The sequence below is a fragment of the Opisthocomus hoazin genome, chromosome 1, assembly GCF_030867145.1.
Source record: "Opisthocomus hoazin isolate bOpiHoa1 chromosome 1, bOpiHoa1.hap1, whole genome shotgun sequence".
Classification (NCBI taxonomy): Eukaryota; Metazoa; Chordata; class Aves; order Opisthocomiformes; family Opisthocomidae; genus Opisthocomus; species Opisthocomus hoazin.
In genome coordinates, this window is record NC_134414.1 from 81,915,656 (window position 1) to 81,941,397 (window position 25,742).

Consider the following 25,742-nt stretch of genomic DNA (forward strand, 5'->3'; position numbering starts at 1 on the left):
TATATTTGGAGCATATTTAATTATTTTTAACTATAGATTTATTGAGTTTCTGTGGGTACAAGAAAAGGTTGAATGAAAAGCATCAGCAATGTCCCTTTCAGTTATTCCAGTGTAATTTGACCCATACCTCTGTATGACTGTAGTCATGTGAATGTGAAAACTATTACCTTTTTTTAAGCTAACTGTACTTGGATTTTGGAATTAAAATATGCCATCTTCTTTGTTTTCTTCATCACACCAACAGAATGGGAATGTGCCACAGCACGGCTGCAGCCACGGCTTCCAGATATTGTTGTAAGGAGACAGCTGCTGTGGAACTGGAGTCAGGGTCTTGCGATGCTCTTCTACAGCTTCTGCTATTCTCCTCGTCACAGTGTCGAACAAGGGCTCAGTGTCAGCTGACAGAGGATTTGCCTCAGAAGGATCTCGTGAGAGATCAAACAGCAGCGGAGGGTCATGATGGGTTACGCCTTCCCCAAAACATGGGCAAGTCCCTCTTCCAAAACAGATCCCAGGGGCTTCTGGCTGGAATACTGGAGTAACATAATGAGCTTTCCATACGGTGCCACCTGTCACAGAAGAAGCACATTTGAACAGCTTAATGGCATGAGGAGCCAGGGGAGGTCCCCGAACAATTGGTTCACGTTTTAAGTGATCTGCTTTGTCGTTCCTAGGACTAGTTTATGGTGTGGTTGTCACATACGAGGGAAAGGCTCTTCTGGGAACCGGCAGCGATTCACAGTGGGTTTTTTTTTGTGGCTCATGGGCACACCTGAGCTCTGGGACATATACACTGTGTGGATGATGAGGTCTAATATTTTGGGTGCAGAGGGAGCGTCTGCCACTTTCTTGTGTCCCTTTAAAACTCTTCATGCCTCTTGGAGGGAAAAATGGAGAATGTAGCCTGTGATTTCTGGGTGCGGGTACTGGTAGGTGGTTCTTCTGTTGGCGCTGTACATCTGAGCCAGGAAGAGCACCTGGGCACACATGGATCACAGCTCATTCCCATGCTCACGTTGCAGCACGTGCTTAAACAGGGTGGTGATTGCAGGCTGTGGAAACAGTAGAATCTGAATGCTAGTTTTTAAGTTAACATGATGAAGGTAAGCAGTTTGCAGCTTTAGAGCTTGTACTTTATCAAGCTCTTGTACTGACCACTGGGTAAGTGCAGGTCTGTAACTTGCAATGAAGAAATGACAAATGACTAGGACTAAATCTGAATGCAGTTCAAAAGATTTTCCTTCCTCCTCCCTCCTCCTTTTTCCCCTATTGCTCAGCCCGTATTTAGAAAGCACTACACTGAACCTGGAGCCAGGGATGTGCCCAACAAGAAGACAGCAATTAGGTGCTATGTCTGAAAAAGGGAAAGCAGAAGAAAGGGGATGTTCAACACTTGGAGCCACTCCTGTGATGCATTAAGCACAAATAGCCAACAACTGCATTGTGGCTACTTGGCATTTTCTTTTTGGTTCAATGGAATCAGCTGAACTTCCCTTCCTTCCATTTTCCCTGGAGCTGTTCTTCATGACTGTGAATCTGCACCTTTATTCTTCTGTCTCTGTCATGTCCCCACTTTTTGTAATAAATGAAATTTAAAAGCTTCTTAAAAGGTGAGGGGAATAAGTAACAGCTATTAAGGCTCTGATAATCTTTTAGCTTAAAATTGCCAGTTGCTGGCTGGCTGCTATGTATCTATTTATTTTCACCCCACGGTTTCCACATCACGCTAAGCTACGCTTCTGCATATGCGTAGAGGGATGATGTCTCAATGATTCTGAAATGTTTTGGCATAACATATTTAGAAATGTTACAGATATTAGATATCTGCATTTCTGAAATTGTGAGAGAAAGGATGCATAAGGTGGATTTTTTAAAGAAAATGGGCTCACTTCCTGATGGTTTACTAAGGACAGGTGTTCCTTGGCTCTCTGGGTGTGTGCTTTGCTGTGTGGGATGTGCTCCAGGTCTTCCTACTTTTCCCTGTCTTGTGACTGGAAAAGCATTTGTGTCCTGACAAAAATGCAAGCATCATCTGTCGTATCAGTGTTCCCCGAGCATGGGATTTAGGTCTTACGCCTTGTTGGTCAGGTAGCACAGATATTTGTTAAAGGTGTTAAAATAAGTACTCTCTGGACCCATATACATTCTTCTGATTAGTTGGGTCTAATTAGAGTGCTATTGGGTTACGGAAGGATAAAAGAAAAAAAACAAAAGGTGGTAGAGATCAGCGCTGACGGAAGCAGCAGGGGTTTGTCACCTCCAAGAGGCAAAGAGGGATATGCAGTTTTCTACTGAAGTAGCTCTGACAGAGTTTGAAGGACGTGTGTGGATTTTAGGGCACCGTGTTAATATAATATGTCCAAGGGAAAGGAAACCTGCTTCTTCAATCCAAACATCTCTGAAACCCATCTGGTAACAATCAATCAATTTAACGAGCAGAAAGAAACAGACTGTCACTAATAAACCTTATTGTGCTGTGGTAGAGGAATGGACTCTTTAACATAAAGACAAAGGATTCTTCTGGCTTCAGTGAAGGACTTAATTGATGGGTCCTGCTTGGGTGACATCAAGACACAAAGCCTTCAATGGTCCGATAGATAGAAGTGAACAGACAATAAATATGCAATATGAATCTGATGTAAATGAGCTAGAACAGACTCTAAAAAGTCTGTCAACCATTTGGAAGTAATGGCAGTCAGAGCAAAGAATCAGAATTTTTGGCTTGGCTGGAAGCTGAGCCGCACGGTAATGTTTGATGAGCCAGTCTTTCAGAGGCAGAACAGCCCATTGTTTTCACCCCCCTTGCCACGAGCAGTTGCGGTTCAATGGGAAAAATTGCAGAAAGGCATGCACAGGAGATCTAGCTGTGCATGTGGCCTCATAGGAACACAAAATACCACAAAATGCCCAGCTCTGCTTCAGGCCTGGAGCTTGGGGTGTGGTTCAGCTGGGCACCAGCCATGACAGGGCTTTGGAAATGAAGCTGCTGCACATGGTGGGGAGACCTGGCAAGGTCTCCTGGTGCTGAGAGCCTGGCTGGGTCTGGGGCTGCCCCACATCTCCCTGGGGTCCCAAGGCAGAAGCCTGCAACCCTCAGCCTGTAGGGGCCTGGCCATGCTCCCTCTGCATGCCCACAGATGCGGGTGGCTTTTCATAGGATCATTAAGGTTGGAAAAGACCTCTGAGATCATCAAGTCCAACCATCAACCCAACATGACCATGCCTACAGGTTTTTTGAACACCTCCAGGGATGGGGACTCCACCACCTCCCTGGGCAGCCTGTTCCAATGCCTGACCACTCTTTCAGTAAAGAAATTTTTCCTAATATCCAATGTAAACCTCCCCTGATGCAACCTGAGGCCATTGTCCTATCGCTAATTACCTGGGAGAAGAGACGTTGGAGACCTGCCTCACTACAACTGCCTTTCAGGTAGTTGTAGAGAACAATAAGGTCTCCCCTCAGCCTCTTCCAAACTAAACACCCCCAGCTCCCTCAGCCGCTCCTTGTGTTCTCTATACCCCTCACCAGCCTTGTTGCCCTTCTCTGGACAAGCTCCAGCACCTCAATGTCCTTCTTGTAGTGAGGGGCCCAAAGCTGAACACAGCACTCCAGGTGCGGCCTCACCAGTGACGAATACAGGGGCACGATCACCTCCCTACTCCTGCTGGCCACACTATTCCTGATACAAGCCAGGATGCCGTTGGTCTTCTTGGCCACCTGGGCACACTGCTGGCTCATGGTCAGCTGGCTGTCGACCAACACCCCAAGATCTTTGTCCGTTGGGCAGCTTTCCAGCCACTCCTCCCCAAGCCTGTAGCGTTGCATGGGGTTGTTGTGACCCAAGAGCAGGACCTGGCATTTGGCCTGGTTGAACCTCATATAACTGGCCTCAGCCCATCGATCCAGCCTGTTCAGATCCCTCTGCAGAGCCCTCCTATGCTCTAGTGGATCGACACTCCGAACTTGGTGTCATCTGCAAACTTACTGAAGGAGCACTGCATCCCCTCATCCAGATCACTGATAAAGATGTTAAACAAGACTGGCCCAAAAACTGAGCCCTGGGGGACACCACTTGTGACCGGCCACCAGCTGGATTTAACTCCATTCACCACCACTCTCTGCACTCGGCCATTCAGCCAGTTCTTTATTCAGCCAAGAGCACACGCATCCAAACCACGGGCAGCCAGTTTCTGCAGGAGGATGCTGTGGGGAGCAGTGTCAAAGGCCTTACTAAACTCCAGGTAGACAACATCCACAGGGCCTACAGGGCACCTTGAAGTGTGAAAAGGAGAAGTGGGGCAGCTAAGTGCGCCGAAGAGCCAGGGAGATGTGTGTGTGTTTATTTGTTTGTACAACCGCCTGGCCTGAGGCCCCCCCACCGCCCCCGCGAGCGCGGGCGCTGCTGCCGCCTGCCGGGCCGCGGTTGCGGCCGTTGGCCACTGGCGGTGCCGCGCTGCCCCCTGGCGGCGGCTTCGCCTGCCGTCTCCGCGCTGCCTTCTCCGAGGGGAGAGCGGCCGCCGCGGCCCCGCTCGGTCCGCGGTCCGTCCTGCCCGCCCCGCCCCGCCGGGGGAGGGGTGGCCGGGGCGCGGTGCCGCTCGGCGGGTGGGTGCGGCACAGCCCCGCGGCGGCGGCAGCGCTCCCCCGCCGGGCGTTTCCCTCCGTCGCTGGCCTGCTCGCTGCAGCGCTTACCGAGGAAGGAGCACACCAGTCCCTCCTCCCGCGATTTTTTTCTACCTTTAATAAGAAGAGACCGTGACAGCAACAGCAGGGCGATAACCCCTCACCAACACTGAGTGCTTAAAGTGTTGTTAGGTTGTGGGGTTGGTTCAACTACTCTTGATTTACGGTTACTGCAGAGGCCCTGTTTCCACGCGAAGAGCGCAGGAGCAGAGCGGCAACCACACTTGTCGCTTCCAGGTGATGCGCTTTGATTGCATCCAAACAGAGGAAAGCGTTGAGTCCTGGTCTCCTGCGACAAGCAATTAGTTGAGGCAGCCAAAGAGTTGGCCTTGAGCAGCGTAAGCGTAGGTCCCTCGCTGGGAGCACCTGGGTGCGCAGCCCTGGTGGGATCAGGCCACAAAAGCCCCAGGTTCCCAGGGGAACCAGCCAGGCCCAGGGAGCGGCAGTGACCGGACCCACCTCCTCGGGCTCTGCCCAGCCGCAGCAGCCCCAGGCAGGCTGCGAAGGCCTCGCCCCTCAGCTACCAGGCAGAAGATCAGCAGTTGCAACACTCTCTCTTTTTTTTTTTTTTTTTAATAAACAATCCCTTTCCTCAGACAAAAATGATATCAGCAACCTACTCTCCAGAGAGAACAGAGAATGGTTATTTCCAGGGAAAAAAAATGAAACAAAAAGCAAACAAAAATCCTTCCCTGGAGAGCTTGAAGATGCTACTCTCCATGGAAGAACTGTATTTATGAAACACCCTTGTACTTAGCCTTTTCTACCATACAGCTCCTTGAGCTGGATCTCTGCCTGAATGCATTAGCTCCTCCAGTACTGTATGGCTTGTGTAGCTTACACATTTTTCCTTGAATGAAGTACCCAGATTTATCTTTGGGGATCAAGAACCTAAAAACAGAATTCCACGGCAGCACCTAGGATCACATCCTCACATTTAGTCCTTAGTGCCTTCCCTCCCCGTTTCCTACCAGCCAAGTGCAGCAACTCCTGCCCAGGAGTGATGCTTCTGTCAAACCTGCTGTGACAACACGGGCAATGACCTCAAGGTTAAACTGGCAGCATGACTAAAAGTTTGCTGTTGCAACTCTGCTAAGTATTTATTCATGCCAACAAGAGAGACAGCAAAGTTCTCAACCGTTATCCTGATACTCTCATGTGTGCATGTATCTAGGGGAACAGAGAAACCATTTTTGAAATATTTGCAAGCACAAGTAAGTTTTGTAGTCTTCAGGTATTCACTGAGCAAGTATATTCTTGGCTTGATACTATCTGTACTTGATACTTTCACTGTATCAGAAAGTACCATAAACGAAATGTACATGGACACCTGAAAGATCACCTTGTTACCACTGTGACATAGGAAGGATTTCCAGCTGGGCTGTCGACATGGCATTCTGGGGTGCATTAAGAAGAGTGTGGCCAAGAGGTCGAGGCAGGTTCTCCTCCCCCTCTACTCTGCGCTAGGGAAGCCCCATCTGGAGTACTGTGTCCAGTCCTGGGCTCCCCGGTTCAAGAAAGATGAGAAGCTACTGGAGAGAATCCAGCGGAGGGCTACGAGGATGGTGAGGGGACTGGAACATCTCTCCTATGAGGAAAGGCTGAGGGAGCTGGGCTTGTTCAGCCTGAAGAAGAGAAGGCTGACAGGGGACCTTATAAATGTCTACAAATGTCTTAAGGGTGGACCTTTACCTGCCTGGACAAGGTCCTGTGCAGCCTGCTCTAAGTGACCCTGCTTTGGCAGGGGGGTTGGACTAGATGACCCACAGAGGTCCCTTCCAACCTCGAACATTCTGTGATTCTGTGATAAGGGTGGGTGTCAAGAGGATGGGACCAAGCTCTTTTCAGTGGTGCCCAGCGACAGGACAAGGGGCAACGGGCACAAACTGCAGCATAGGAAGTTTCGTCTGAACATGAGGAAGAACTTCTTCACTCTGACGTGATGGAGCACTGGAACAGGCTGCCCAGGGAGGTTGTGGAGTCTCTGGGGATATTCAAAACCTGCCTGGACAAGGTCCTGTGTAACCTGCTCTAGGTGACCCTGCTTCAGCAGGGAGGTTGGACCAGATGATCCCTGGAGGTCTCTTCCAACCCCTACCATTCTGTGATTCTGTGTCTGAGGGCACCTCACGCCACGGTCAGCACATGAAGTGCTCTTCCAACAGCCAGCTCCTTGTCAACATGAGTGTGAACAGCTGCTGATCGGGCAATGCCTTAGCATTTGTAACTATTATCTAATTGCAGTCTCTCAAGAACTCTTTAATTCTTCCCTCACTTCACAGATATGGAAAGCAAAACAAAAATTAAAGGAGCTTATTCAAGTGTCTAAAGGATGGGAAGAAGAATAGGCACAGTGTACTCCATCAGCTTCTGCATTTCTCCAGATGTGCACAATGAAAAAAAAAAATTAAGGAGTATGGCATCACCACAAATTCATCAACTTTACACTTACTGTCACATCATCCAGTTACAGCAGGTGCAATTCATCTCAACTAACTTTAATAGGAGGGTGACTTTTACATCTGATACGGTCAGTCTCAACTCCCTTTTTAGGCAGTGGAGAGTTAACAAGCATGACTGATCTAGCCCAGATGTGCTAATTGGGAGGAGGTTAATCACATCCTGTAAATACCTGCATCTGTTCAGTGACTATAAAACAACTATCTTGGGTCCAGGCACCTGCATTTGGTTGCACAAATACCACCCTCTGTTATGAGCAGGAATAAGGACACAGATACCCATCACTGAGCTGTTCGCTTTTACATGGTAACGGAGGGTGACATCAGCAAAGCTTGAGTGCATGTTGAAAGCTCAGGAAAGCACTACAGCTGCAGTCAGCTTGTCTAATGCCACAGCTGAAAAAATGAAATACGTAAGACAGGGCTATTGAAAACAAACGAACTACTGCTTAAGATAAAGACCTTATGTGTGCTGTTCCTTTTTCTTCAGGCTTACACTAAAGCTGACCCTGAAAGCTTTTGCAGCAAAAGCGACAGAAATATTGCACTGACAGGGAGATAATAAGTGGCTGAGGGAACTGGGGCTGTTCAGTCTGGAGAAGAGGAGGCTGAGGGGAGACCTTATTGCTCTCTACAACTACCTGAAAGGAGGTTGTAGTGAGGGGGGGTGTTGGTCTCCTCTCCCAAGTTACTAGCAATAGGATGAGAGGCAACGGCCTGAAGTTTCATCAGGGGAGATTTCGACTGAATATTAGGAAAAATTTATTTACTGAAAGAGTGGTCAGACATTGGAATAGGCTGTCCCGGGAAGTGGTTGAGTCACCATCCCTGGAGGTGTTCAAAAAATGTGTAGATGTGGCACTTCGGGATATGGTTTAGTAGGAATGGTGGTGTTGGGTGGATGGTTGGACTTGATGATCTTAGAGGTGTTTTCCAACCTTAATGATTCTATGATTCTTGAAGCTCTGCTGCCCAGGAAGTGACACCCTTCATCTCAGCCAAGGCAGGACAGCTAGCAGAGAAGCCATTCCACACCTCCCAGAAGAAGTGGGAGTTTGAGGCAATAAACTTACTCCAGGTGTACGTAGGTATGTTTTTACGTGATACTCTGCTGGAAGCTAGAGGTCACTACATCACCCCGGATCTGCAGGAGGGGGGTGTTCATACTCACTGTCCTTTTGGTGCCACCGCACGGCGTGCAGAAACACACCGCAGTAGTGAAACAGGAACTCGTGCTCGGAGTGCTGACCGGTCCCCTGCAGCAAAGGCAGCAAGGTGCGCCCGTCGATCACCCTGATGGAGAGGATGGGAGTCATCAGACTGTTTAAGAACTTCAGTCTGCAGCTGGAGCGTGAGCAGTACTCACTCTCCATGTATGCAGTGTTAGGATTTCAAGTACCATTTCTTAAGCTACTGCTTAGCTAATGAGCCCTGACTTTTTTAATTGTGTGGATGGGTGGAGACCAGTGATTAGCAGTTACTAGCAGTTTTTGCAGTTACAGCTAGTTCACACATCCTGCCTGGGGAGGTAAGTCACCATTACTGTAATTTTCCTGGAAGTAAGTGATAACCATAGTGAAGGCACAGTTCACAGATTTTAATTTTGCTCCTTGAAATGGAAGTCAGCAATAGTACTGTGAGCTTGAGGCTTCATTAAAAAAAAAAAAAAAATTACTAACAGTTAATTTAGTTACACACCACCAGCACTTTTATGGTTGTTGCTCAAATGGCTTAGCCGCCCACGCTTCCTCCTTGTTCTTTAGAAAAGTCTAACACAGATGCTACCAACTGTTTCCTATCGAGGAAGCTACTTCTCCGGTGCTGGCAGCCAAATGCAGGCCATGGGCCATTTGCTCCACCTACTCTACTCATGAAGAACCAGGCTTCCTAGTCTTCGAAAGGGCCTGTTCTAGTACTCCAACAGGACCAACCAGCTTTGTGAAATCTATGGATTTTTCATAAAAAGTTAGATTAAAAGAGGTTTTTTTGTTTGTGTTTTTTTTGTTTTGTTTTTTTACAGTCATTCCAGTGTCCCAAATCAACCAGGTTGCCTTTTAGTGATTAGAAAACTGAATTAGCTAATTTATCCTTGATATAATGTATGGTTTTCCTTTACCTTTTCTGTATAAGCAGACAAGATGCAGAAAGCTACACAAAGCAAGCTAGAGAATTGCCTGGTTAAGAAACAAACAGAATTTAACCTGTGGCTGTTAGGATACATAATGTATATAGTCGGCATCTATCTAAATCAAGAAAGAGGAGCAAATATGGTTTTTGAAGCCACCGTTGTACCTGTCCTGAGGCACCACCCCTCCAGCCAGGTGAACCACTGTTGGGAAAATGTCCATAAGGCTTGTCAGTGCGTTGATAACTGCCCCTGCAGGCAACACTCCTGGCCATCTAACTATTCCTGGGACACGGATCCCTCCTTCCCAGCCTCCCATTCCTTTTCCACCTGTTGAGGGGGGGGCGTGGGGGGTGGAAGTATCAAGAAAATAAAATAATGAAAGATATTAGTTGTTATGCATATATAATAAAAGGTTTTAAAACTTTTAGAATATTTAAGTAACTTTAATGAAAACACACCAAATCCTGGAGAACAGTAGAGTGACTAGAGTGCAAAGTCCGTTCTTCAAAACTAAGTATTGTTAACCTCTTTATTTTACACTGCTTTCTTGAGCAGCACATGCAGCAACCCACTACTAAGCAATACTTGTGGCAGAAGAGGAACAATTCCACCCTCTGATGCCTGAGAAGACATTCTGACCCATAATTTTAATTGAATGTCTTGTCTGACAATAATCTCCATACTTCCTAATAATATGCCCACGAAAAAAGTCTGTTACTAATAAAAAGCAAAATCTGACTTGGTATCAATGGAATAGAGGTTGCAGCCCCACTTGGTGCCCGAGCAAGAGGGCTTAACACGGGGACAGCTTGGTTGTCAGACAGTTCACAATCAGAGGCAGCAGGAACATTATGAAATGATTTGCAGTCCTGGAGAGCAGCGAGGATAGAATTAGGATAATGTTTGATTGGCCTCCAGGAGTTTACAGCCCCAGGGATACTCTGAGGTTGTCCCAAATGGAAGAATGCAGAATCCCTGCAGTAAATAAGGGAGTGAATATACTGCAGTGATGAAGACTGTCCGCGTACATTTCTGCTGAAGTTGTCTTGAGGTAATCCAGAGAGTCTTTCTTAACTTGGTTTCTCTTTCATTCCTCCAGTCGTCTTCTACATTCTCCTCTCCATGCATTGGCTCTCTTACAAGTAAAATATTAATTGTTTTGAATAGTATTTCAAAGTGAGAACCATTAACTAATTACACATACGAATTCCAGATGTCAAGGATGGAGATATTAATGAAACAATGTGGTTTACAGCCAGAACTCCAAGCTGAGGGTCCAGTTGCAAAACAAAAATTGCAAAAGGTTGAAGTTCAGGTAACTGTATGACCTTTGCTCTGTTATTCCTCTTATCAAGGGCAGAGATGACAAGTCATTGCTGGAAAGTGTTCGTAGAAAAATTGGAAGACAAAGCTAGCTTATTAGGTCAGTTCATAAATCAGCAGCTGAATGGTAGTTTATACTAGCATCTGGCTTTGCTAAGTAATGTCAGACTTCACTATGGACAAGGTGTGCTCATAGGTACAGCTGAGAGGCAAGATTCCCAGAGCTTGGTTTTAAAAGCTGACAAGGTGGCATGATGGATCATGAACAGGGCAAGTCCAGCTGCTTGTGCGATAATCGTCGTGCTATGTAAGATAATGGTATCGCATGTTTTGTTATTCACTAGTAGCCGATCACATCGTGGCTTATTTATCTTCTTGTTTTTAATATCCTGTTAGTAATAGCAGCAGTGAATTCTACAGATATTTATGAATTAAACTAGATTTTTAAAATTTTGTTAGGTAGCTTTACTGGTATGTAACTGTTCTGCATGTGGACATAAATGGGAATGCCTTTCTGTTATTAGTATCTAAACTGATTTATCTCCACTTATCTCCTCTCTAAGCAGGCATGATTTCATCTTTGTTCTCTCATACTGAAATCTTTGTCTAATCGCTTTCACCTTTTCTCTCCGGACTCTCCTGTTACTAATATACTTGTGTTAGCTAGTAGAAGTGAATTCCCTAGGTTAGGTTCTGAGCTACTCAAGTGAGCCCGTTGGCCTTTTTGCATCTCTTACTGGTATGGAAACTTCATATCCGGAACTGAAGGCTAATTTAGCATTTAGGACTGTTCCTGGATGAGATCCCAGTTGTATCAAACATTGCTCGTGTAGCTTATCACATAACTTACTACTAGACAATGAGCATTTTGATGCTGAACAAGGTCAAGGCAACAAAATCTTCTCCTGTAGGGAAATAAATGATGGGAGCAGTTTTCAGGCTTCATTATACAAGAAGTACCAAGGCACCCATGCTTGTCACAGCAGCCACAGAATCACAGAATGCTAGGGGTTGGAAGGGACCTCTGTGGGTCATCTAGTCCAACCCTCCTGCCGAAGCAGGGTCACCTACAGCAGGCTGCACAGGACCTTGTCCAGCCCTTTGAGGCTTAGCAGTCTGGAGGGAGCACATGCAAGAGATACTGTAGATCTTCGTTTCCACAAAGCTTTTGACACTGTGTTGCAAGCCAGTCATAGAAAAAGAGTCTAGATGAAACATCTATGCGATAGATGAGAAACTGGAAAACTGTATCAAGAAAATAGTCATCATGATAGCTGCCAATGTGGACACAGAGAACTGTTTACTGTGAAAAACAGAAGGATGTTTCAAGTGAGACTCCAAACAGTGTGGTCTGGATCTGCGTCAAGGGAAGTTCAGACTGGACATTAGGAAAAGGTTCTTCGACGAGAGGGTGGTCAGTCACTGGAACAGGTTCCCCACGGCAGTGGTAATGGCACCAAGACTGTTGAGGTTCAAGGAGCATCTGGACAATGCTGTTAGTCGTATCGTTTAGTTTTAGGTCATCCTGCGAGGAACAGGGAGTTGGACTCAATGACCCTTATGAGTCCCTTCCAACTCAAGATATTCTATGACTCTATGATACTACAACATTTTCAGGTAGTGCTTTAGGTTATGGGTTATATATGTTTATACTTACAATATTTAAAGACAACGTGGAACTAGAAGGGGGTACAAGTATGCTGGAGTCTGAAGAAAAGATAAATAAGGGGGAACATAATAGCATTGAAATACATTGTGACTTGCAACAACAGGCTGTTGCAAGAAGGAAAGGAAGAATCTCCTCTCTGTAGACAGGGCAAGATCTGTTGCTTAAACTGCAGCAAGGAAATCCAAGGTAGGGACCAGGAAAAAACCTCCAGTAGCATAGGAATGAAAACTGGCTTATCTGGGGAATCACTGAAGGTGTTTAAGAATAGGTTAGACCATATAGATGTCAGGAGTGACTTTGGTGAAAGTGATTTTGTCTGAGGGCTGAAAGACGAATAGCTGATGCTCTGCATTTGCTCCAGCCCTACAATCCAAGATCATCATTCCAACACATAGCTTAGTAGATATAGTCTATCTGGATGTATTTTAGCCTATCATTTTCTTTTTGAGAGGAAGTCTTATGCACGTACACACTAAAAATATTTTACCTTTATAGATCCCATTCCATCCACCCAACCGAGCATTTCCTCTGCGAGCCGCTAAGGATCCTCCATGATCAGATGCAAAATAAATAAATGTGGTATTCTTCAAACCTTCTTTGTCAATAAAGTCCTTCAGCCTGCCTATAAACAAAGCAAAATATCATAATTATGGCCAGAACTGCAGTCAGATTTTTTAGGCCTTGACTCAAAATTCAGTGAAGACTGAGTCTTTCCATTTACCTGCATGAGTTCTGTTATGAAATACCACAAGCAATGCAAAGAGTAATCCTGCATTACAGGAATAATAAGAGCCCAACAGAAAGCTACTGCATGTGTCCAAGATTTGTTAGTGGTGTCTATAAAAACAGGAAAATAAAAAATAAAACCAACTGAATAATAATTTAAATGAATGATCCTTTTATTCAAACTACTTGTAATACTTTATCAGCTTTATGCTGTAACTTCTCCGAGTCAAGGCTTGTCTCCACTGTGTAGCCTCAAGCATCTTGAAAAGCTTAAGTAATAGCACTGCCTAGATTCCTAATCGTAGATAACTACTGTGTCTCATAGGGAACTGAACAAGGCTTCTGAGATCGGGCTGCATACTAACAACGAAAATCTTCTGATGTCAGTGGGAAAACTCCACAGGGTGCAATTCAAACCTAACTTTATAAGGAATGTTTTTGGTACTGATAACATCAAGTATTTATACAGAATACAATTTACCCTTGATTGCTTGTCCTCACCACCTACTGCATCAAATATATGCACCAAGAGCAGCTTCCATAGCTAGAGAAGCAGCAGAAAAAGCTGAAGTATGCAAGGAAAAAGCATAAGCCAGTGATTGGCTCTTTTGCTCAGTCTCTTCTCCTTTACAGAATTCCTGTGTCTCCTTGGTCAAACTACTTATTAACCTTACCTAAAAGTAGACAGCTGTCCCCCTAAAAGAGTTTAGACTGAGTCTAGACATCGTGCTTCTGAATTAGACACCAAATTTCTTACTTAGCTGTCCAGCTCTGGACACTTCTGGCCCCATTAGCTGCCATCCTGTTTGGCCTATCCAAGGCATGTTCCTTATACCATCAGACTTCTGCTATCCAGCTCTGCTTGCGTAGCTTGTGCCTGAAGGTGACTGGTGCCAAAAAGCTGCAAAAGGAGCACAGCAGAATCTGCTGGTTCAGATGGATCTCACACAGGTTCTCAGCCTGCTCAGCAGAAGCAAGGGGGCTCGTCTCAAAATACAATTTTGTAAAGATGGTTACTGGAGGAAGAAAAGGTCCAGGGATTGTATCTTGGCCTGGACAGGAGGTGAATACTTTGTCAATAGGGTCTTCACTTTTGACTAAATACAAACAGGAGTTATCTCTCTCCCTCCCACGGAAGCAGAAAGGAACTACTTAGTGAGGCTTAGGTCTGAATCTAGGCTCTAGGGCAATCAGCACTCAGAGCCTAGATTTAGACCTAAGTGAGTCTTCATGATATTCTGACTTCACACAACCTAAGTGAAACTCCATGGCTTTTTAACTTGGCTTTCTGGCTAGGAGCGAGTTCTGGTTTATGCTCCAAGGATTACTGTTTGATAAAACCAAAAAAGTACACAAAACAACCACTGTATAATGTAATATTCATCAGCAGCACCAGTTATATCTTCTAAGACCAGACAGAGCTGAAGAAATTGCACACATTTTGATCGACAACACGATCAAGCACACATTTGATTATTTGACTGCATTTAACACTGTAGCACAGAAGTGTGTCAATTAAAAAAATAAAAACAAATTTTCACAAGAAAAGTTTGGGCTTTCATCTTAAGAAAGAAAAGAAGAGGTGTGGTAAGGGAATGGGAATCTCTGTAGCTAACTGGTATCCAAGGCAAGTTCACTGATTTTTGTCGTATGGGAAATGGAAGTTCTGTGACCACCCTTTTAATTTCTTTTCCACATTCAAATAAATTAAGGATTTTCTTCAAGATGACCACTTACCCACCATCCAGTCCATCTCCTCTACGTTATCTCCATATAGGCCATGTCTGCTTCTTCCCTGAAACCTCTCTGTGGTAACGAGAGGGGTATGAACATGCAAAAGGGAAACAAAGAGAAGAAACGGTCTATGCTTGTTTCTGAAATAAAAGAAAATAATAGTCATTTCTCTGCAGACTGTCACTCAACCCAAAATATAACAGTGGTGTGGTAGTGACTATCTCAATAAAAATTACTATGGAGGTATAAAATAAGAATTTTTGATTTTGACACCTTTGCATTTTTGAGTTTTTGTGAGACAGAGGGGATTAAAACACCCCTCAAAGATTTTGGTTCTGTATTAAGACCAAGATAGTAATGGGCTCTTTCTTTTTCTGGTTCCAAACTAGACATGTGTAGAACATTAAATAAATAGCTAAGAAAGTTCACAGCCAAAAGACTGACATGCTCTCGGAGACAAGGAGAATAGGACTTGCTTGCTTAAACCTAACATGGATGTCACTGAGCCTCTGAGATACCCTCATGGAAGAGGTAGATACAACCCTGCACCCACAGGGGAACCATATCCCTTTATCATCAGGCCAGGCAGGATATCCTAGGAACCTGAGATTATCTGTACTGAAAGTTTTACACAAGAGATTTATCTTACCCCCAATTTCCCTTAAAAAACCCTGAAAGAAACAGTATAATCTTATTCAGGGCTGTGTCCAGACTTGACACATGAATACTTTTCAAGACATAGTGGCTTGTTCAATGCCAGCTGAGGCTACTGGTAGTATTGTAAACGAAGGACACTCTTGGATAACAAAACAAAACTAACTATAGCCCTCCAGTTCATAAAATATTAACTTCATATGACACTTTCTAGGACAGTCCATTCATCAGGCCAAGATAATTTTTCTGTTCCTACTGGCAGAAGTCCCAGTCCTTGGCCAGGACCCCTTTGTATTAGGTGAATAAAACATAAAAACACACAAAAAAACTCTTCCTTTTCTTGAGGAAATGATAAACTATGTGTATGATGAAGGACAGCAATTGGATGCTGAAAGGTAGGGGGATGCCAGAAAACAACAAATTACTGGCCAGCATCAGGACAGGTAGTTCAGCATGCCAGCTGCCTAACCTAGTGGTGTATGACACAGTAATCACATTGCTTTTAAAAATCCTTAGAATGCGATACAATTTTTGTTGGTTACCTTTCAATGAATGAAACTGCCTCCTTCAGCATATTAGAAGTAGTTTTTTCTAGATTCATCGGTTGTTCAGCGATATCATGGTTTCTCATCAGGATACAGTTCCAGTATTTGATGAAACCGTAGCTGGAGAACCAGGAGATGAAATACAGGAGACCACAGACGGCCAGACATATGATTATTTTCCATTTTACTGAGAATAAATTGGTAAGTTTTCCAATCAAAAGAGTAAGTACTGCAAGGATGATCATCTGTGTGTAAAACCAATATGTATCTTGCAAAGGCTTGGCCACTTCAGGGTCATTTGTGCTTTGACACTCATTCACAAGGGTAAAAGGCATGCCATAAAAATAATCAAAGCCATGATTTAAAGGATGGTGGCAGTGATCACGGCGGGATTCGCAGTTCACACCCATATGCCACTTCCCTGAAAATATAAAACAAAGATGTTAAATCCAATGTCGTTTCTCTTGGGTGTGTCTGCCTGCATTTCTGATAGCTTGGCTGCACTCCACAGTTAGGGTGCAGCCAAGGGAGGAGCTGGTGTGGGATGGGGACAGACTCCGATGGAGCAATCATGCATTGGCACTTTATCTGCCTATAACAGCTGGTTTTCCTCACCTGTCTGTTAAAATTACACAGAGGGCAATGGTCCAGCTCAGATGCCTCCCTGAATAAGAACAAACAGGGTTGCAATAGTTGGCACTTCTTATTTTTCACATGATAAAGTAGCCATTCATTAATGGGTAGCCTGATGGGGAGAAATTGGAGAAAGCCTTGTGCCAAAAGAAACAGCTAAGTGCAAAAATATAGACTAATTCACCCACAAGTTCCATCTGATTCTCACAGTCCAAGATTTGAGGAAGAAGGTGTACATATTGGCTCTGTGTGTCTATATTAATCCTAAAATGACTAGCAAAAATAGGCCATTCCGATTGTTCAGTAGAAATGGACATATGAGAATACTTCATACACTGATAATGAACCTTAATGAAGTCATATTACACAGCAGTGCAATTATCTTGACATTGAAGGACAGATAGTCTATAACCATGGGCCTAGGGGCTATTAGCGAGACAAATAACTTCTGAGAATGGCTAACCAGCTCTGTGCTCATGTATATGAATGTGGTTTACAGTATAAACTGTACCAGACAGCAGTGAGCTAGGGAAAGTTCACTCCTTTGCACAGGCTTGTGTGCAGTCAGTACATCACTACGACTCACTTCAATTTAGGAACTAAATGACACCTCAGTGTGCCGGAGCTGAGCAGAGGTGCAAAAATCACAGTAATTACAATTAAGCACAACACCTTTGACTACATCAAAAAGAGTTTAAAAATGAGAGGTGCCTGAAAGACACACCCTTTAATCATTGTTCAGGCAAAATTAGCAAAGAGTTAATTCGATTTTCTTTCTTGAGCATGTATTTTAATCCAAAACCAACTGACGTCAATGGGACTCTCACCTTTTTCGTATAGTTGCTTTTGCAGAAAGTGAAGGCACCTTAAGAGTCTTAACTGTGATAACAAGCAGGTTACATAAATAATAGAAAATCTAGCCACCAGATAGAATTAAGACCACTGTGGTGTCTGGGTACCAGCTGGCAGACAACATTTCTGTGTTCCAATAGATGAGTGAATATCTCTGTTGATTCTTCCTAAAGCAATCTGTACTGAGCAAACAAGATTCTTTCCTTTGCATTTACTTCTGTTTGCAGTGTACAGCTATGTATTCCATACATCCTCATTTTGGATTTATCAGATACGCTGTGCTGACATTGGGGCTTGTGGATGACATTCTAAAAACCCTGCTGATTTTGGAAGTTATGGATACAAGAAACTCTAGTTTAACGGATCCTAGACATTTTGGCAAATAAAAATATTTACAGAAACAGCCTCAGTTGAATAACAAGCTGTGAAAATGCAGCAAATTGCTGTGTCTCATACCTACAAGTGCTGTAGAATAACCTTGCTGGTGCAGTATTTTGGCAAAAGTAGTTTCATTTGGTGGGAGCCCACCAGAACACCCGTTCCACAAGAGAACCCGCCGTTGAGCGCTAGATGCCATGCCTAGAGAGGAATAACAGTCTTTAAAATAAAACAAGCCAGGTTTCAGATTTTCAGCCTTCTCAGATTGTTTTTTCTAATGAATGGGACTCAGTTGCCTAAGCCTAGTACCTTTTTATAACCCATTTAGTATGACCTGGGATATTCTGACTGACCCCCAGAATGACCTCTCCTCCAAGTCCCATGTCATTATCTGCTAGTCCAATGCAGATGCCTCAGCTATGCTGGCGTGCCTCCAAATGGCACTAAGATGCCTATGTTTGGACATTAGGCAATCTCTTGCAACCAAAGTTATATCAGAATACAGTATTAAAAAAAAGGGGGAAAAAATGCAAATAAGTTTTATACATAACGAAAGGTTTACAGAGTCAAGGATACACACTTTGAAATGTACAGTTTGTGATTGCATTTCTCCTTTAGTAAGTCAGAATCATGTCAGAGGAGCTACACTGATTATTACTGCCATACGCGGTGGCTGAAGTCTTCTGTCATGAATTTACATGGCTGAAGTAAATCTGTTTTAAAACACTGTTGTTAAGAACTATTCCACAGTCTGACACATTTCACTATGAAAAAGTTTGCCAGAATATTAAAAATATTACACATCTTAATACCACTGATCATACAGTGTTCGCACAATTTTCTTCTTCATGTTTCTTACCTCTGGGTGCTTTGTGCTGTTTTGTGTTTCCTGTGTTGTCATTTAGCCACATTAAATGTACTTTATGTGGGAATTTTCCCACAGAAATCAATCACTAAATCTAGTCAGCTTTATTTTTGCCCTTCTCACCAAGGCCCCAAATCCTTAGATTAACTAGTCTTTTAAATGGTTTATTTAAGGGGATTTTTAATAGCAATAACAGCTAGACAAACTGCAGTGAACCATTAGTGAGAGGCCGAACCTGATCTGATGGGGTATCTGCCAGTCAGGAAAGCTGCTCTGCTAGGAGTACAGAGAGGAGCTGCAGCAATGTGCTGAGTAAGTCTCACTCCTTCCTTTGCCAGGCCATCAATGTTAGGGGTCCTAAAGAGAAAAATCCCATCTCTGACAAAAATGTATTATACAGACGTTCATCATATCCTGCTCCTCCTAGTTTTGTCAAGGACATCATCATCAAATTTACAAAAACTCTCTGTTTGTCTACAATTCAGCTAGGAAAGCTCCCCATTGTGTATTTTTTGAGATACCTTGACTCCTTAGGAATGGATTTTCCATGGATAAATATGTTTTTATTAATAACTAAAAAGAAAAAGAAAAAAGAAAAAAGAAAAGGTATTTCAGGTCTATCGCATATCAAAAGCTCATGCAGCATAGTGAAAAAGATTCCATTAACACATACCAGACAACACAATTTTCAAGACTATAATAGGCTAGAATAAACACAGGATATATGCACAATCATTCTATCAATCAATCTATATACAGACTGACACATATCACATAGACTGAACTGTCATTTCATAACAAGCCTACTGGAGTTGTTAGCTGATATAAAATCCTAATATAAGTCCTTGATATTTCAACCTTGGAGTTGTGGAAACTTAAAAATTATGCACATGCCTCACAAATACAGGGCATGGACACATTTGCAAAGTTCTGACTGTATATGCTGAAAATTAGAAGTCTAGGAAAGTTGCTCAAGCATGCCTGTATAATAATTACTCCAGCAGTAAATATTGTAGAGCACTTATTTTTGCACATGGTGTGAAAAGAAATGTGCTTAGATAAACTAATCCATTAATAATGAATTTTCTAATATTAAGTGTCATCAGTGCTTTTGCCATTGAAATTCACCAGGAAGGGATAATTTATTTCGTAGAATTGTTTCTTACCTTATTGTATCATTGCCATAGCAACCCACATCTCCAATACCAAGATCATCAGCCAGTATCAGTAAAAAATTTGGTTTTGAAAGATTTGATACATAGGTTCTTGGAAACAAGCATAAAATTAGCCAAATGGTCAGGGAGCTCCTGAAATTAAAAGGAAAGAGGTAATATTACAAAAGCATTTGTCAGCTTTACAATAGAGTTTAAACTATTATTCTTAAAGTTTTATGAGGACTTATTATAGATGCAAACAGCTACCAAACACTGCCAGCAGATGGAGCTCCTGAATATTTACAAACTTTTTTGCGTTTTCTAAAACGGGTAATCGCACAGGAACTTTGTGTGGGCGTTTCTTTACTGAGATTTGCACTGATCTCAGCAGATGTTTCCAGCAGAATGAGTGGTTGGATGCTTGCAAGTCTCGTGAGGCACCCCTTGCACAGGTCTGTAGGACACTCCTTTAAGGCTCCTGGAATGAGAAGGACAGGAGCATGGAGGAGGTTGGTTTGGAGGCATGATGGTCATGATGGCAATGGCTTCACTACTGCATCAACTGCCCCCAGTGCTATGCACGGCATCTGCAAAGTGCTCCCTCAAGGTTGCAGCAACGGGCTTAAACCTGGTTATCTTCCTAGAAGATCCTAAGAATATCTCAGCCTGTCTTAGTTGCTCAAGGTGTTTGCAAGAGGCAGCTTACAGATGTTCACCTAAAGTACGATACATATGGTGGAACATGTCTACTGACTGCTAGTTCATTAACAGATACGGCAGTGTGGTGAATGCATAGTAAATATACTATAGCATACATTATATATACTCCTAAATCTCCATGTCCTACAAAAGTAGGATGAAAGGCCTTGAAAGACCAATAGCTCTAAACTTGTATTAACTGTTCTCAGATTCTCAATAAGTTTCTAAAAAAAAAAAACCAAACAAAAACAACCAAACCAAAAAAAACACAGAGATTTGTTTAAATTTTCTTTTCTGCAAAAACCAGAAAAGACCCTCAGTGAATGTCTTTTCTTACCATTGTTTTCCCCGGTAAACTTTGTGGCTTCCCCATGCGTGAAACAGGTACATAGTTTGTTACATAAATTCTGGAGGAAAACAAAATCGCAATTAAAAAACACAAACTCAGCCCAGTAGTTCTGGTGATCTTGCCCGTGAGGTTAGTCATTAACTGCCCTGCATTACGGCAATCGTGTTGCCACCGCCTGCGGCTGGCTGCTACAGAGGTGGGCTGGGCTGCCAGGGCGTGATTACACAGGCCCTGTGTTCCTGGACGCGTGCCCGCAGAGCCCTGCTGAACCAACACCGTGAGGCAGAGAGGGCACTGCGGAGGCACGTGTCCAGCTGCCAGCATGCAGCTTTGCAAGGTCTGGCCTGTTCCCAGCTGCCAATAATTTCAGGAGGACTTGTGGGCATTTGGCAAGAAGGCTCAGTGCCCAGGGCTTTAAACAAGTGCTAAAGCGCCAGTGACCCATCGCGTGCGCAGAACTGTTGGTGTTCGCTGAAGGGAAGGCTTTCACCATTTTACAAACAGGAGGTAATGACAAGTAAAATTAACATCTCGCTCTTTACTTAACCTCAAATCATCTTTAACGTTCAGGAAAATGATCTAATCCTTACTGCGAGCAAAACTCCTCAAAGAAAAGTCATCCTGGAAAGTAATATGTGAAGTGTAATTCTTAGGGAAGGGACTGTAACATTCTTAAGTTTGCATGCCATCTAGTTCAGTCAAGGAAGTGTTTCTACCTGAATGATACTAAAAACTGTCCAGAAACATAACTGTCATTATGATGATTTCCTTAAAGGACTTCAAAGCTTAATGCCATTTAGAAATTTAACAAGCCAGTGTTTCTGCCTGTCAACTCTATGAACTCAACCTGGACTTTAAAAACCTAGAAATAACCTTTCAGTTTCTAAATATTTATTTTTGTCTGGCAAGGCAATTTTTAGGAGTGGAAGCAATTTCCTATGCTTGCTGAAATACAGAGCACAACTAGTTGCTTTGGACAAATAATGGCTTGGGAAATGCACTCCTTTTCCTGGTGAATGGCCACAGACTGAGGGATCTGCAACAAATGTTGCGCTGGAATCACGCAAACAGGCACGCAGAAATACATGATAAACCAGCTCCACGGGGACTGGCATATGCTCATCTTCATGCTGCACACTGAAGTAAATTGGAGATGCCATTCATTCTTTCACTATGAAAGAAGATAAAAATCTGGAATATCCCATCCATGCAAAATCCCTACTTTTCCACACTTCTGCACACCTGTGCAGCCTGCTGTAGGTGACCCTGCGTCAGCAGGGGGGCTGAACTAGATGACCCACAGAGGTCCCTTCCAACCCTGAGCATTCTGTGATTCTGTGATTCTTTCTCTTTCAAACCAGCACAAGAATAAAGATATCAGCTCTGTTAAAGAATAGATGGAAGCTAATAAGAATATTTACTTTCTATAACAACTGCAAGCATGTTTGGAAACATAAAGTCACTTCTAAACACAGAAAACTAAGAATTTCCATCTTAATGAAAGACTTGTGTTGGTTTTGCTTTTTTTTTTTTTCGTCAAAAACTGTATGCTCTCCAATGGGAAAAAAATACCATTTTCTGAGAGATTTTTTTTTCTGCCATTTTGGTACATTAAACTGTTAGTTACCTTGAATGTCTGAGGAATACTAAACTGGACAGAGCAGAATATAAACCTGCCCTATGCATTTCAAAGAATGAGCTGTAAGATAAAAAAGAAAAATGCAGATGCTGTTATTCTGACTCGGAAACTAGTATAAAAAGTGTCAGAACCTGCGGTCCATTGATGATTTTTCCAAGTAAAAGCTAGGTGCCTGCTTGGCTAAGCCTGAGGGAAAATAGGAAATAAAAAGAAAAAAAAAAAGCTTGATCTCTATTACATATGGAATTTTCCATCGGGTTGATGATGCTTCCCCATCTCTGTTGGCAAGATCCTGAAAGACAGTACTGAAGAGTTCATCCTCCTGGCCCAAAGTCTGAGCTGGAGATTAACGAGAAATCTGCAAGATCTCTCTGTCCCCATGCATTAGCCGTTTGAAGCAGGACCTTGCTGTGAATGTAGATGCCAGAAGACTCCCTACTAGGAGCTCAAATTTATTATTTGTATGGCAGCAGTTCCCCAAAACCCATGATGAGCTATGGTCGCATAAGGACAGAGCTGAGGTGACGATCAGGCAAGTGCATGAAGGCATTAACCTGCGAGAAGGAAGAACTAGCAATGGCTCTGGTCCTCATCCATAGTTGGAACTTCTTTATGGTGCTTTAGCAATAGAGGCAGAGCTCTATCTTCCCAGCAACTGGTAAGCACTGTTGCATTTAAAAGGCTTGGGATACATAATTAAGCCAAAACTGCTGAAATGAAAACACTCTCAGCGTATGCTGAGTAGCTGAGGATCATCACAGCCCTTGTGAACTGTAGTGAAGCAAAGGAACCAGGCAGATCCAGACTTCTAAGAAGTTCCTTGATCTCCTGTGGGCATTGATAAGTTTTCCAAGCTGGTACAACAGCTCTGCTGCCTTCCACTTGCTCCCCACAGGTTCATGCAGCACAGGCAGATGGTCATGGCAGGCACTTTGTTATTTAGACAGAGACTTTGTACAGCCCCTTAGGAAAGCTGTGACTTTCGAATCGAGGAGGTGCAGTGGTGGTATTGACAGACATTTGGGTCTTAATACCATTGGCTGTGGCATGATTTAAATTAGTGCTTCCTGATTTACTGCAAGCCATTATGGAAGCATTACCCCTACTGAAGGACTAGAAGAAGTACTGAACTACTTTAAAAAAAAAAATACATATGCATATTCACATTTTTCTGTTAGGGGCTGATTGCTTTGGAAAGCAGAGCTCTCACTGACATCGTTAGCATGCAATGAACCCAGTACTGGGCTCTAGGACTTCTCCAATTTCCTTAGCTGTTAAATGAAAAAAACAACTTAATTCATAAATCTAACATTGGCCTCTAAAAATCTTACAGAAATATGAGAAAACATCAGACAGTAATTCCCCTCTAAGCCAGTACACCACAATGAATGATCATCAAGACTAGTTAAAAAAGGCCAACCCCCTTTTAACAATGTGGAAAACAAACCCTTGTCTCAATTGTTTTTCTGGCTCTGAGATCCCTGTTGTTCCTTGCTGTGCCGAGCAGCCCCGATCCTCCAAGACGTGGGTGCGTGAGAGGAAGCGTGCTGGGACTCGCTCCTTTTCCTCTCGCTCTCCCTTCCCCCATCTCTGGCACAGAAACCGCCCGGGATCCCCGCCAGCAACCGCCAGCGAACTGGAACCGCCGTGCAGGTTTTACATGAATTCCAGGCAGAGTACAAAGTCCTTATTCTTAAAATACTGGCACAGCATGGCTACTGCCTTTTCTAGATTCCCTAACCAGTTAATTCTTTGCAGATTTGTATAAAGCCTGTCACTCCTCTATTCCAGTGCCTCCAAACAGATGCTATGAATAATAATAATAGCCCTGGGGTTTTGTTTCTCCCACTCTGCTTTTCCAGGCTTCCAGACAGAGTAACAGCAGTAGCTTGTCGTCCCTCTTTTCTTCTGTCATGTTATTTTTTCTTCCTCACCTCATTATCAGGAAAGCTAGACCTACCTGTGCTGAAGATATTAGTTACACGCTCTTCCCCCACCACCAGGAACTGAAAGTTCAGTAGTCCTCCTCCACACTCCCACTTCTTTGAGAGCTTAACTCTGTTGTAATAAACTTTACCCTTCAAAAAGTCTTAAACAATTGCTTGGAGAAGCTCCCATCTGTTCGTTTGTTGACATTTGAGTCCTGGGAGTTACTTGAATACAGCGAATGCTGAGTTTAACACCACGTTCTAGAGAAGTCAGTAGGAGTCAGTGAGGTGGAAAGACAAAGCAGCTGAAACGATCAGATTCATATCACACAGCAGCAGAGATAACCAGGGTTGGAGGCAGGATTTTTACTTGTTGACCTCCTTGCACTTATGACTATATTCAGTTATTTTCATAATATTTAAGTTGACAAGTTGGGATACTTTCACTCACCATTTATTTTGTATGATGACTTCACAGCTTGTGATACCTCTGGTGCAAAGATTTTTCTTGAAAGAATTTATTTTTCTCAAAAATTACATCCTGCCTTGGGAAAGATGGATCTTTAAAAGTTGCCAATGACATAAGTATTAATTTCCATCTGTCTCTGGTCCAAATTACAACTAAACTTTTCTGTCAGCCTTTCTAGACTGTCTACATTTTTTTCACTATGTGATCACTACTGAAGATGTGCTGGCAATGCTGCTGGCACGCTTTATAAAAACCTCAAGTAAACAAAACAAAACAAATCCAGCCCCACACCCCCATACCTTTAAATTTCTCCCCGATAACAAAACTCCATCTGGGAGTGGAGGAAGCACTCTGCTAGCACAGACCTTGCATCCTGTTCCTCACCACGATGTTAGTGACCCGATACAGAGGTAACAGCACAGATTACTTATTGTCTTCAACAGAACTAAGCTTTAAACCAAGACTTTTTTTTTTTACATTTTTCTTTTTTTTTTTTTTTTTTAAGAAAAAGAGCTGTGTAACAATGAAGCAGAAAGGAGATGATTTTTATCTCTGCATTTTGAGCCCTGCAGGATTTCCTCCTCTTCAGCTAACTGGTTTTTCACTGTGCCTGAGCACAGGAACTTGCTGTTTACTCCCTGCTGCAGACAGGCAAAGTTTCTGCCAGCAAAAACTCAATTTTTAAGTCATTATGTGTTTCATACTTCCACTTTCTATCTGGCATTTTGCACATGTCTGAGTACTAGAAGCAAACACTGGCATTCACATAGTCCCTTCTACCTTTAACAAGTTTTCAGAGTGAACTTAGAGTAGTGAAGAACATAAATATTGAAATGACACAAACAGAAATTTGAAAA

At 43.3% G+C, this 25,742-nt stretch overlaps 1 protein-coding gene across 3 annotated transcripts; it reads right to left on the minus strand.

Moving 5' to 3' along the window:
- On the minus strand, positions 1 to 24,629 carry LOC104326384 (arylsulfatase D). Of its 3 annotated transcripts, XM_075427850.1 has the most exons (12): positions 23,936 to 24,092; positions 20,838 to 20,907; positions 20,069 to 20,279; positions 19,814 to 19,954; positions 18,883 to 19,004; positions 17,861 to 17,983; positions 15,917 to 16,340; positions 14,724 to 14,860; positions 12,748 to 12,882; positions 9,433 to 9,595; positions 8,312 to 8,433; positions 1 to 569 (listed from the first exon to the last, which is right to left on the minus strand). In XM_075427850.1, the coding sequence occupies exons 1-12, from the start codon at positions 24,074 to 24,076 to the stop codon at positions 202 to 204; spliced, it is 2,157 nt and encodes a 718-aa protein (XP_075283965.1). In that variant the 5' UTR covers positions 24,077 to 24,092; the 3' UTR covers positions 1 to 201. The 3 variants fall into 3 exon arrangements, with proteins under 3 accessions (XP_075283965.1, XP_075283978.1, XP_009929468.2); XM_075427863.1 differs by lacking the exons at positions 20,069 to 20,279; positions 23,936 to 24,092 and adding an exon at positions 24,449 to 24,629; XM_009931166.2 differs by lacking the exon at positions 20,069 to 20,279 and having other exon boundaries at positions 23,936 to 24,025.
- Between the last annotated feature and the right edge of the window lie 1,113 nt (positions 24,630 to 25,742).